Source organism: Synchiropus splendidus, chromosome 12, assembly GCF_027744825.2.
Source record: "Synchiropus splendidus isolate RoL2022-P1 chromosome 12, RoL_Sspl_1.0, whole genome shotgun sequence".
Lineage (NCBI taxonomy): Eukaryota > Metazoa > Chordata > Actinopteri > Syngnathiformes > Callionymidae > Synchiropus > Synchiropus splendidus.
The window spans coordinates 6,430,183-6,442,723 of NC_071345.1; the positions used below are offsets into that span (position 1 = coordinate 6,430,183).

The following is a 12,541-nucleotide window of genomic DNA, read 5'->3' on the forward strand; positions in this document are numbered from 1 at the left end:
TTCAGATAAGTAGCTAAAAAAGACTGGTTCTGTTAAATAACGAAACATTTTTTTTGACAACTGTGATTTTCCAACACTAATGATTAAAAAAAAAGAATAAAAAATAAAATAGAACTTTGGCTACCCCTGCTGGTTAACTGACGACGAAGGTCTTTATGAATTAATTGAGAACGTCTGCCTTAAGAGGTATTATTAAGAGGTGTTATACAGTCACCCCCCTTAATATAGTGTATCTTATTAAGATTAAAGGGGTGAAAAAAGGGGTGGGGGGGACAAAATGGACAAAATATATGAAATATGATTTGCCACGAATGATGGCATAAACACAAAAGCTACTCCAGCTTTTCACTTTACTTGGCACATTGTGGGTGTATTTATTTTACTAAATACAAATAAAATAATGCGGTATTAGTAAATTTTAATCATTTGATTTCATGCATTTCTCCATGATTCTGTTATATGAAGTGCATCCAAATTTTGCATCCAAAAACTGATTCTAGCATGTGTGCTTATTTGGCTGTTTTTTTAATTGTTATTAATTTACGTATTTAAAAAAAAAAATCTCGCTGCTTTTATGAGTTCATATATTTTAGAGAACACTAGGAGGCGATATCCGGAGGTTTTGTCGCTCGGGTTCACGATTTTATTTTTTCCGGTCCAGTGGCGACTGTTGTCAACAAATGTTTCTTTCTCAAATCACTAATAACTTTTGGACTACAATGTGCAAATATAATGGGTAGAAACCCTTAAAAGGGACGTTTTATGTTGAATAATGTTCTGACTTTTACTTTGAAAAAGACACTCCCGGATATCTTATGGCGTCACTTCTCCCTCCCTCTGATTGGCTGTGTTCACGTTGCTGCTGATGTGGTGTTCCGAAGTTAGCGACTTTGCTCGACTCATTCCCGACTGTTTTCGTCTCTAAACTAATCACCTTGACTAATTCACAATGCCCCACTTTCAAACTTGGGAGGAGTTCGCCCGCGCAGCCGAGAAACTGTATCTTACGGATCCTATGAAGGTAAAACAAAGCTATACATTGTCGGTTAGGGCGATGTTAGCCTGCTACATGGTTAGCATAGCTCGTCGGCGATTGCAACACATGAAGTGCTCATTTATGTACTTGTTTTGTCTCCAGGTTAGAGTGGTTCTGAAATATAGACACTGCGATGGAAACCTTTGTATTAAAGTCACGGACAACTCTGTGGTAAGTGATATGAGTGTTTTAAAATAATCCTGTTTAAAATGGCTTCAGTATGGACTAACATCTGGAGGGATTTCTACACTGTTTATCAATAAGTTTAAAGTGAATACAAACCGTAATGGCCGCGGTGTCTAGCGATACTTCTGACGTGACTTTTTTAGTTGGTATCAGAGATGTGGTCTAATATGTGGTGGCCCCTCGAAACACTCTGGTCTTCAGAGGACAGTGAACGTCTCAAGAAAATCCAGTCAGTACAGTACTCAGTAAAAGTCTGGGTAAACATTAAAGTCTGTGTGTGAAAAGCATCACTGCAAACCAATTAAATGGTAAGATATATAATTTTCCATTGGTGTATAGCTGTTGTGTTAGGCCTAGTTGGTGTTGTACTTGTTTGTCTCTGGTAAAGGTCCTGACAAAAAACATAGTTCATAGATTTCATTGAAACTTTATTGTGTAGTTTGCTGGAACCATCATTGTATTGACCAGATACCACACTAAATAAGTTCATAGAGATACTCTACCTCAGTGTTGCATTAGAATATACTCGACTGCAAGGTAGCATACTCCATACCTGTAGCTCCTCCCTGGTTGACTGAGGCTGAAGGGGCGAATGCTGGTGTCCTCCTCTCCATCAGGTGGGGCTCCAGCGTGGCTCAGACTCCACAGCTGTGTAAATAAAGTATTAATTGTTACTGAGATTACCAAGGTACCAGCAAACCTCTCCTGCCTGTGTGAACATATACTCAAAGGGCTGCAATGGGGAGAGTGTTATGGCTCAAGAGACTAAAAAAGGTTGCTACAGTGCAAACTCTGCTGATACACAGCAGAGTTTAATATACAGCTACTATGCACAAAACGTCGACTTGTATCTCTGACCCACTTTCTGTTCACACTCCACAGTGTTTGCAGTACAAGACAGACCAGGCTCAGGATGTAAAGAAGATTGAGAAGCTCCACGGAAAACTAATGAGGCTCATGGTGTCCAAGGAAACGCACAGCAGTGCAATGGAGACGGACTAAAACCCTTTGGAAAGCTGACAATCTAGAGCAGGACTGAGCTCAGTGTGGACACACAGAACCAGCACGCGTGATGGAGATCCCACAAGTCTGGGGATTGTCGACCCGCATGCTCCTTCAGAAATGGAATTCTACATACTGTATATATTTTATGTTCTCAGGATTTCATTTTTCAAGTTGTTTCATTACAAATATATAGTGATCCTGCTTTTGAATGTCAAGCTTTCAAATGTCCAACAGATCATGATGAAATGAAGTAGATCTGGTAGTGAGGGGATGGAATTTGAGGCCTTGCCACCACAGGCATCTTCATTTTTCAAACATGGCTTCAGTTATTTTTAATTTAAAAAACAATCTTTTTCAAGATAGTGTATGATAAAGTCAAGGCTACCTGCGTTGTGTGCCAACAGTTAAAGAATCCGCTTCTGTCACACAGATGTTTGATGAAAACCTGCATCAAGATGCCATCAATCTGCTGGATATTTTTGTGTTACATTTTCAATAAATGTCAATTCACCCACCTACCATTTGAGCAAGGTTTTGGTTCAAGATGTTTGGATAAAAGTTTCACCATCTTTTTTTTAAGGTACACTATTGCTGGGTGCATTTGGATTATTAATGGAATTTGTCACACATAATGTTAATGTTGCCGTGTTTGAAATTGAGTGATGGAACCATTATCTCACAATGTACACACAACAGCTGGATAAATCATATTTGAAAATAAGTGTTGACTGTTAAGGTAAGTGAAAATGTTGAATCATTATCACCAGACAGGTAAATTTGGATGTGAATTACTTCAAGCAAAGGGCATATAATGGTTAAATAACCCCCCAAACTGCACAATGAACTGCAATAAGACAAAAGCATGTGATATTGAAACCAAAACTAGCTAATGGATTCTAGGTGAGAAATGTTAAGTGATCAGATGTGAATTACATTTTGCTTTGAACTGTCAAAACTGAAAAAGAAAACATGTCTGACATGCAGAAAGTATGGCAGCTGGAGGTTTTACAGTAAAACCAGTGCTGCCCTCATCCAACATGGCGCTATGACGGCGTCCAAATGAAGCTCCTTCTAGAACTACAAATCCCGCCTTCCATGTCGGTATTCCGTCCATTCCTGTGGCTGGATACGTTATATAATATTTGACGTTGCACTTTCTGCTTTTTTTGACTCAAGAATTACGGTTCCACAAAGGTTGTCATCCTTCAGCCGCACTTCGTGACATAAAGCCGCAAGATTCAAGGCGTTGTTTTGCAGCCGAGTCTCATCGAAGGCGACCAACGGGAAGAGCCCAGTGGCTTCGATCAGCCCCGCGTCTGCACGTCGCTGCTGCGAAGCAGGTAGACTTTTCTCTGCGGGTTTGAATCTAGGTGAAAGTTAACGCGGATTGTTGATCCTTGGACTTTATAACCGAGAGGTTCTGCACATACAGATACGCCAGTCTGCTCCTTTATTGTCGCCAGATTGGAACATTATTGAGAGCCAGGTAAAAAGTATTTTAATACTCCTGTAGTACTTTAATACTGTAGTAATGTCAATTTATGTGGTTTATTTATACCATATTATTTTATATTTTAACATACGTCATTTGTATTAGTTTCTGTTCCTTCCAATGAACTTTCTCTTTTGCTTCAAAGTTTTTATTCTTAACTTGTCTCATATTTTTCGTGTTGTGTGTGTTTTACAGTAAATAATCGGCGTGTCTTTGTACGTCTGAGTTAATATAATTGTCTGTTTTGTGCATTGTTGCATGTTATATACGGTTCTTTTTGTGATTATAACTTCATGAAGTGGACAGTTGCGGTGATGGTTTTGTGTTGCGCTTCTCTCCTGAATAGGAAAAGCTTTGTCATGCAGTTATTTTGAGTGAGGGGCCTGTGCGCTCCTGTTATTTGCCTAATCCTCTCAGCGCCAGCAAAATTACACCCAGTTGTCGGGACTGATTCCACTGTTTATTGTCTGAGGGCTCTGCATACATGCAATATTTGAGGCCAGGACTGCGAGTTCATCGCCCACACAGCGACCCACCATGTCACACTTTAACAGCTGACAATCGGAGCCCACTATAACTATGGTTGACAGTTTACCAGTGATTCCAGTTAAATGCCAGCAGAGTAATAATGAAACTTGGCGAAGGATGGAATGTTTGGCTTGCCAGAGTGATTCAAGACAGTTCACATCTGCAAAGCTGCCAGAAGAAAAATCTCAAAATGGCTGAGGGATCCTGGTCAATCCTGATGTTCAGTAATCCCTTTAACCCCAGACCAGCATGAAACACTGTCCTCTGGTGTTGACACACTTCTGATACCAACAACTCATTTCTGACTTGTAGCGCAAGATAAAAGTGGTTCTATTATTACTATTACTAAACTATTGTGTATCTTTCATGCCACCTCAATACTCCCAACAGTATGATTGTTGAAGTCCTGGTGGCCCTGCTGGTGGGAGGTCTCATCCTCTACCTGGTTCAAAAGAATAAGACCCACATTTTGAAGACAGAGGACGGTTGGTGGGGAGCTGGAGCGCCACCTGATGAAGAGGAGGACACCAGCATTCGCCCCTTCAGCGTCAGTACAACCAGGGAGGAGCTAGAGGTGAGATCTCGCAGTATGGAGTGTGCTACTGTGCAGTACCTCAATACTGAGGTACAGTATCTTAGTGTGGTATCTGGTCAGTGCAATGAGAGCTCCAGCAAACTACACAACAACGTTTCAATGAAATCTATTAAATGTTTTTGTTAGGACCTTTACCGGAGAATAGACCAAACTCGCCCCATTTCCTCGCTGGAGGACAGTCGTTTCCATTTTGGCTTCAACTCTGAGCACCTGCAGAAGGTGGTCTCCTACTGGAGGAACGACTTTGACTGGAAGAAGCAGATTGACAAACTCAACAAGTACCCTCACTTCAAAACCAAAATTGAGGGTAGGTTCTGGTCTGCAGTGATTTGGTTCAGATACGAACCACCGTTCTGATGTCTGATCCAACCCCAAACCCAGGCATCGACATCCACTACATCCATGTGACTCCAAAGAAGGTTCCTCAGGGCACCACGCCCATCCCAATCATCATGGTCCACGGATGGCCCGGCTCCTTCTTTGAGTTCTACGGAACCATCCCGCTGCTGACGGAGCCCGCTGATCCCAACGATCCGGTGTTTGAGGTGGTGTGCCCCTCCATTCCTGGGTACGGGTACTCGGAGGCGCCACATAAGCAAGGTATTTTTGAGGGAAACGTTCTTCAGATCACAGCTGTGGTGACTGATGAGTGTTGTTCTGCACGCAGGCTTCAACTCAGTCTGCGCCGCCAGGATTTTCCACAAGCTCATGAAGCGTTTGGGCTTCCAGCAGTACTACGCCCATGGAGGGGACTGGGGATGGCTGGTCACCACCAACATGGCTCAGCTGGAGCCCCAGTGAGACCAAAACCCGATGCTTGCTTTTTTCATTCAACAGTCCTTCATTTTTTTTTCCTTACACAGGACCATCACAGGACTGCACATAAACTTCGCTCCTCCCCCGAGGTATTCGCCCACAATCCTTCTCTCCATTCTGCTGGGCCGTCATTTCCCAAACTTGTTCGGCTTCACCAACTTTGACATTGAGCGTATGTACCCGGCTACGAAGAAGCTGCTGATCGAGTCTGTCAAGGAGTCGGGCTACATGCACATCCAGGCCACCAAGCCTGACACTGTGGGTGAGTGAAAAGTACTTTGTTTTACAGGGCATGTTGCGGTAGACTGGCCATAACTATAAACATTCACAGCAGCTTCAGTGACAGTGTCCCTCAGAAGGGGCGAGGGCACAACAGAAGGCTGGTGCTTATAACGTTAAGGCTGATAACTGTAACTTCGATCCAACCTCAGATCAAAATAACTGTCATCTCAAACTGCTCAGGTCGAGGCCTGAATGACTCTCCCGTTGGCCTGGCTGCCTACATTTTGGAGAAGTTTTCCACGTGGACCAACAACGAGTTCAGAGACCTTGAGGACGGAGGTCTGACCAGGTAGAGCCGAGAGATTCCTCCATGCTATTCTCTCATTAATATTTTGTCTACTTTGTGGTGCAGAAAGTTTTCTTTGGACGACCTGCTGACCAACGTGATGATCTACTGGACCACCGGCTGCATCATTCCATCCATGAGGTTCTACAAGGAAAACTTCATCCAAGGACTCAACCCGCCTCACGTCAAGTAAGTTTCACTAAAACCAAAATTGAATTAGTTTCACCAAGCACCTTCACTCCACCAATCTCCCAATGACAAAGTATCCTATTAAAATGTCCTAGATCACTCCCAAAATCATTTGACCTTTTCACATATTTCCTGAAAATTCCATCCAGATCCTTTTCAAGTTATTTTCAGAACACTGTCAAAAACATAGCCTCCTTAGTGGAGGTAAGTGTATGTTTATCCATTACATGAATAAGATATAGCCTGGAGTTGGAACCACACATTAGCATCTGTTACACACAGCATTTGCTATGGAAAACTTTTACAGGCCCCATATTAAAAAGCAACTTCGATCATTGGCAATGGCAACAGCAAACAGGACATGAACAAACATAAGAAAAAACTCAAAGTCGTGAAAGTCTTTTCTTGTGTTTTAAAATAATTCTTGCCTCATAATGCTATCATTACGCTGTATTACCTCATGCCGCTGTCACAGTCTCTCGTCCCTCCCCAGGTTGCCCGTGACGGTCCCCACTGGATTTGCTTGCTTCCCCAACGAGCTGATGCACGCTCCCAAGCTGTGGGTCAAACAGAAGTTTGTTAATCTGGTCACCTACACCACCATGGCGCGGGGGGGACACTTCGCCGCCATGGAGGAGCCTCAGCTGATGGCGGCAGATATCCAGAACTTCGCCAAGATCATGGAGGAGAAGAAGAAGAAGTAGACGAAGAGACAAGAGAACGGTTCTGCATAGAGTGTTCTCAGTGAAGTGTTGCTGATAGTGTGACGACTAGCCGCACAGCTAGCAGACTCCCTATCCTTTTGCTGTGTTATTAACCTGCACTTATGTCACATGAGTTGAAAAAAAAACCCGCCCCAAATCCCCTTTAAAATTTGCTACGTCAGCAGCTCAGTTGACCAGGCAGCTGCAGATGTGAGGTCGGAGGGCATCTCACTGTTGACATCATGAAGGAGAACCAGGCATTCCTCAAGCTGATAACACCGGACTCCATCTGTAACACAACCTCACTCTAACCGTGTAATTACACTCCTTTAATTAAAGTCCTCTCACAAAAACACCTTCCTCCTCAACTGATACGTGATGTCTGTAAAAGAATGTTTCACATATCACCAAGTTGCATTTTGTCTGTGGACTTATGAAATATATGTCTGTACGCATGAGTTCACCTTTTTGGAACGCGGCGCCGTATTATTGCAGCTTTTAACCCCAATAAATACCATGCCATGTACTGACTTTGTCTAAGTGCTTTGCAAAGACACATTTCCGATTTTAAAAAGGGCAGAATTTAATGATTCATGCGATGATAAATCTGACCCAGGACACAGTGTATGGCGTGCGAACTTAGTCTCCAGGCACGCTGAAGCATTACAGTCGGGAGTGGAGAGTCACAAATGTCAGACATAAATAGAAAAAAAATAGACTTTTTTTTCTTTTAATTTATCCACCATGCAGCAGTCAAGGTAGTGCTCGAGTCACTTAGGCTTTCCTGAATATGTCTGACCATGCTACTTCAGGAAATAAGCTGTCATAAGAGCTTAAATTGTTGCTGTGCACTTTGAGACTAGCTCAACATGCTCGCACAAGAGCGCGCCCTGACTGAAGGCTCACCAGACATCACTGAGCCAGAGTGCAGTGAATGTTGTTCTGGCTCCAGAGTTGCCGCCTCTTCACAGCTGGAAACCTCCAGAAAAGAAGCTCAATCAGCTGAGCATAATAAAGTGGCAGTATCTACCTTTTCACCTGAGGAACCCGATGACCCCACTGTGTTGACGAGAATGTCATCGGGGTGCTCAAGTTATGACAGTAGACATGCGACTTCACGTAGGGGGCGGGGCTTCCTCCAACGCGGACAACACGAAGGAACGCTGCAGATTGCGGCGGTCTCTTCGCGTTACCGCGCGGTGCATCGTGGAAAAGTCCGACGATTCACAGAGAAAAATGTTCCACTGTAGTGGTTTAAGTGGTTTCTACGGAAGAGGATTAGGGCCAGTGATAAAAAAAATAATAATAATAATTGGCAGAATTCTGTCTTTAAAGTGAGAATTCTGACTTCTGATATTAAAGTCAGACTTTAAAGTCAAAATTTTGAGAAAAAAAAGTCAGAATTCTCACTTTAAAGCCAGAATTCTGAGAAAAAAAGTCAAATTCTGCCAATTATTTTTTTTTTCTTCACTGGCCCTAATCCTCTTCCGTAGGTTTCAACATGGTGGGCGTCTTTTTTTATGCGTGTAAAATAGCCAGGCTTGTGCGTGAGCGTGTGAAATGGTCAGAATGCGGCTGACACACGGTCAATGCATGAGCCTTACGTCATCAACAAGCGGCAGTCTGCATAACAAGTGCTAACCCTGACTAGACTACCTAACAATACGGTGTATTAATGATCCAGTCATCAAAATGTATGTTTGCTTATTGTTTTAATGATAAAAAAAGAGATATTTATAACTGAATAATTTGGTACAATTCCAGGATTGTAGGTGGGGGATTGAGGAGATGCGACGTATTTTGCCAGTCAGGATCATCCTGTACTGTCGGCGCTCTCTGTGGCACAGCCACTACTTTATTTATTTATTTTCCTAGTGCTTTCAGGTTTATGTGAAATTCCAGACCAGGTTTGAGTGTCATTGACATGTATTTGAAAGTATGAAATATTCAATATTTTAATCTACTAGTGACACTCAAACTTGAGAATCTTAAGTGGCCGGAGTTTTGTTTTCTAAAAGAGTAAAATGTGTTCAAAGAAATAAAAAATGGACTTTGATATGTAACATAAGAAAAGAAAAATATCCATCTTCACAACAAGAAACTTGCTTAATAATTAGCGTACTGGATCGACAGCTGCTTTTGTTTACATGTCATTAGGTGCAGAAAGTCTGAACCAGCGTTCAGTTCCGCCTCGCTTTTGTTTAATGTCGCACTGCCCCTGAACCTCAGTCGTCTCCTTGTCCAGCTGCTAGCCAAACGCTGACTTTCCCAAGCCTCCCGATGCCCCAGTCCGGGACGCCATCACTGTCCTGAACTCCCCCAGGCCTTAATGCCCGCCCGCCTGCTGGTCTTGGCAGCCGAACACCCAGGGGAGGATCAGTCCACCCGGGCGGCCGAGATAAGGACCCAATCAAGTTCCTCGCATTACGTCACTCCATAGGGAAACAAGGGAGACAGAGAGGGAGGGGCACTGACCAGAACTACACTGGATGGATGGAGATGCGAAGGGGAGAAGTTGGTGATCCGAGCGCTGAACTCTGGAACGAAAGACCCTCGGACTCTAAGAGCTGATCGAGGTCGGAAACTCGGGAGCCCCAGCATCACCACCCATGGCTGTCAATCCCCTGGAGGGTCTCAGGTCCATCGCCGTGGACCGCCAACTCGTGGCAGAGAGGCCCCAGTCGTTCACCGGCCCCGGCCCAGCGCCCAGACTCAGACAGAGACCCGGCGTATGCAGCAGCCACAAGCAGAAGTGGGTGAGTTCCACTCTCCTCTACTTTCACTTTCTGAGGAATCAGAAGGTGCAGATCATGATCAGGACCTGAGCGAGATCCCACAACACCTGACACTGAGCCTGTGTTATCTGCTGCCTGCTCAGTTGGTGCGCGGGTCAAAGAGAGCTGTGGCTCCAACCCGCTGTCAACATGCCCCGGAGAGTGCAGCCCGTGAGAGGATGCGAGTGCGGAACATGCGGCAGGCCTTCCACAGTCTGCAGGTGAGGTCTCCACCTCTGCTCAGATACAGGGCTTCACTGTCACCCTCACATCCCTCTTCTGCAACTTCACCCACCGAGAAACCTAGAAGACAAAACCTCTTCCACTCGACTTTACCCTTCCTTAAATCCTTCTGTGACCTTTACCAATGTGTAATGACACAAGGCCAAGCAAGCGAAAATGTCTTCGAGCTCAGCTCTTTTTCTACTCTTCATTTCTCTCAAATTGTACCTGCAGATAACAGTCGGCAGAAAACACATTCCCCGCAGTCTTATCTTTGAAAACAAATTTAAAGTATGCTACTTGAAGTAATTCATATTTAAATATTATATTTAATAATATTTTATTTTTTAATATTCATATTTTACTTAATATTTTAAAATGTAATATTTTACACTTTTAATAAGAAAAAAGCTGCTCAACATTAAATCTAGTTCAGGCAAGTTTTTAAACATTTTTTAGCACATGATATAATCATCTAAAAATGAGGCTTTTAAATCTCTCAAAAGCCACTCGTGAACACGAGTCACTCAATGTAACATTTTGCCTCTTTGGTCTGTGGGAGCAGGCGGCGCTGCCATCTGTGCCTCCTGACACCAAGCTGTCCAAACTGGACATCCTGGTTCTGGCCATCAACTACATCGCCCACCTGACGGAGACTCTGGACCAGGACAGGAGGCTGGTGGAGCAAACACGCTCCTCCAGAGCAGAATACCTGCACCCGGTGAAGGTCAGTGAGCAACGGAGAGCAACCACACTGTGTCCCAGTGATCAAAAGTTGAGCCACACAAGCCTGTTGTTTTCAGCTACACAATAATGATGATTATAAAAAACAACTTTTTAAATCTGATCTCAAATCAACAACAGGGAGGGTGGGTGGAGGGGCAGGAGGACCAGTCAGGAGATGGACCCAGAGGAAGGGATGGAGGGAGAGTAGATGTGAGAGGAGAAGTTGATGGAGGAGAAAGTAGTGAGAGACAGAACAGAGGAGGTGGAGGACAAGGAGGAGGCACTGTAGGGGCTGAAGGAAGCAGATGGATGACAGTAAGGGGAGAAGGTCAAGGGTGAGTAGAACGAGAAGGTCGGAAAGGAAGGAAAAGTAGAAGGATGGTGAGAGCGAGTCCCCCTTCTTCACAAGGTTCAGATCCGCTGTAAGTCTTCGGTGCATTTTTTTATTTAAATGAATGTGATCTACCGTGAGTCAGTTTGGAATTTCAAACTAAATAAGTGTAATGACCAAATGAGTTCTGCACAGCCAACAACTGTAATATAACCGGACTGTACACAATGACACGGCACAGCAAGGGTCCACTGAGTCATTCTCTCCTCTAGAAGTGGCCGATGCGATCTCTGCTCTACTGTGGCGACATTGGCAAGCTGCTGTCAGTCACCGAGACTCCTGCTGCAGCTGGATGGGACGGGACCCGCCTGCACAGCCGCAGCACCTACCCTGACACCGAGTAACGTGTGGACAGAGCTTTCACCCCAATTCTAGCTCTCCCACATTATTTATCACTCCAGTGCACAGCTGAACTGCACAGGTTTATTTATAACAGGGGTTTGACAAGTTGAGAAAGAGATGTATGTTGCCATATATATATATATATATATATATATATATATATATATAAACAACAGTTGTCAGCTGAAATTTGACATCTAAAAATCATAAATATGACGATATATATATATATATAAATATATATATACATATAGGCCTTCTCCATCTGACACAACATAACAGAAGTATTCACACGATTGTGGGCAAATATGCAATGAAAAAACACTTTGGTCTTAAATCTATTTTAATATTTCAATATTTTAGCTGAGAGAGCAGCATGTATGATGAGTACTGTTTAGGAATGTCTCCGGAACACTTTCATATATGTCAACATTAACCACAACACCTTAATAATGGAAAGATATTTACATATATTTTAGATCTGGAGCTAAAATAAAAGGTTTGCAATGAGGAGTCTTTGATGTTGGTTCTTTCTGTGAGCTCAAGAAAACAAAATAAAAAGGCAGTTTAGGGGGAGAGATTGTTATGGGAACACAGCAGATGTTACTGCAGCGTGTGTAGCTGCGCGTGTGCTAGCTAAAACATGAGGCGCCGTTGTGTCCGTGTGTACGATGGACATGAGTCTCTGGCCTGAACGTGCAGAGAAGAAGGGTCGATTTTCAAGGTGCCGCTCAGTTCCTCATCGAGTCTGTGTGGACTGTACGTGCCGTGTGGCTACTCAACAGTTGACGTCTTCAAAAGCTGGAGCTGAGCCGACCACTCGACGTGATGAGGCTCCAGACAAAATTATCTCTTCCTGCCTGAGGATGAGTCCAGCTCCACTGGATCCAAGGCTAGCTGCATAAATCTGTCACGGGAGGAGCAGAGGTGTGTTCATGTCGGAGCGAGCACTTTTTTATTTAAAATT

General features: G+C 43.7%; 3 protein-coding genes across 4 annotated transcripts; all 3 read left to right on the plus strand.

The window, feature by feature from the left end:
* Nucleotides 1-851: 851 nt before the first annotated feature.
* Nucleotides 852-2,798, plus strand: srp9 (signal recognition particle 9). The gene is made up of 3 exons (XM_053881400.1): nucleotides 852-1,021; nucleotides 1,139-1,207; nucleotides 2,105-2,798. Exons 1-3 carry the CDS (start codon nucleotides 950-952, stop codon nucleotides 2,222-2,224), a joined length of 261 nt encoding a protein of 86 aa, XP_053737375.1. The 5' UTR covers nucleotides 852-949; the 3' UTR covers nucleotides 2,225-2,798.
* A 538-nt stretch (nucleotides 2,799-3,336) lies between these two features.
* Nucleotides 3,337-7,634, plus strand: ephx1 (epoxide hydrolase 1, microsomal (xenobiotic)). Of its 2 annotated transcripts, XM_053881054.1 has the most exons (10): nucleotides 3,337-3,567; nucleotides 3,660-3,713; nucleotides 4,638-4,821; nucleotides 4,969-5,149; nucleotides 5,224-5,442; nucleotides 5,510-5,639; nucleotides 5,706-5,920; nucleotides 6,121-6,229; nucleotides 6,293-6,415; nucleotides 6,909-7,634. In XM_053881054.1, the coding sequence occupies exons 3-10, from the start codon at nucleotides 4,639-4,641 to the stop codon at nucleotides 7,117-7,119; spliced, it is 1,371 nt and encodes a 456-aa protein (XP_053737029.1). In that variant the 5' UTR covers nucleotides 3,337-3,567; nucleotides 3,660-3,713; nucleotide 4,638; the 3' UTR covers nucleotides 7,120-7,634. The 2 variants fall into 2 exon arrangements, with proteins under 2 accessions (XP_053737029.1, XP_053737031.1); XM_053881056.1 differs by lacking the exon at nucleotides 3,660-3,713.
* A 2,012-nt stretch (nucleotides 7,635-9,646) lies between these two features.
* LOC128768659 (transcription factor 23-like) lies at nucleotides 9,647-12,006 on the plus strand. The gene is made up of 4 exons (XM_053881668.1): nucleotides 9,647-9,875; nucleotides 9,998-10,114; nucleotides 10,681-10,842; nucleotides 11,445-12,006. Exons 1-4 carry the CDS (start codon nucleotides 9,729-9,731, stop codon nucleotides 11,574-11,576), a joined length of 558 nt encoding a protein of 185 aa, XP_053737643.1. The 5' UTR covers nucleotides 9,647-9,728; the 3' UTR covers nucleotides 11,577-12,006.
* Nucleotides 12,007-12,541: the final 535 nt, after the last annotated feature.

Bases quoted from the DNA above. Each gene is read 5' to 3' on its own strand.
- srp9 (XM_053881400.1), top strand. From the start codon at position 950: ATGCCCCACTTTCAAACTTGGGAGGAGTTCGCCCGCGCAGCCGAGAAA. The intron at 1,022-1,138 runs GTAAAACAAAGC...TTTTGTCTCCAG, and splicing joins ATCTTACGGATCCTATGAAG to GTTAGAGTGGTTCTGAAATA. The intron at 1,208-2,104 runs GTAAGTGATATG...CACACTCCACAG, and splicing joins AAGTCACGGACAACTCTGTG to TGTTTGCAGTACAAGACAGA.
- ephx1 (XM_053881054.1), top strand. From the start codon at position 4,639: ATGATTGTTGAAGTCCTGGTGGCCCTGCTGGTGGGAGGTCTCATCCTC. The intron at 5,150-5,223 runs GTAGGTTCTGGT...CCCCAAACCCAG, and splicing joins CTTCAAAACCAAAATTGAGG to GCATCGACATCCACTACATC. The intron at 5,640-5,705 runs GTGAGACCAAAA...TTCCTTACACAG, and splicing joins ATGGCTCAGCTGGAGCCCCA to GACCATCACAGGACTGCACA.
- LOC128768659 (XM_053881668.1), top strand. From the start codon at position 9,729: ATGGCTGTCAATCCCCTGGAGGGTCTCAGGTCCATCGCCGTGGACCGC. The intron at 9,876-9,997 runs GTGAGTTCCACT...CTGCCTGCTCAG, and splicing joins GCAGCCACAAGCAGAAGTGG to TTGGTGCGCGGGTCAAAGAG. The intron at 10,115-10,680 runs GTGAGGTCTCCA...CTGTGGGAGCAG, and splicing joins AGGCCTTCCACAGTCTGCAG to GCGGCGCTGCCATCTGTGCC.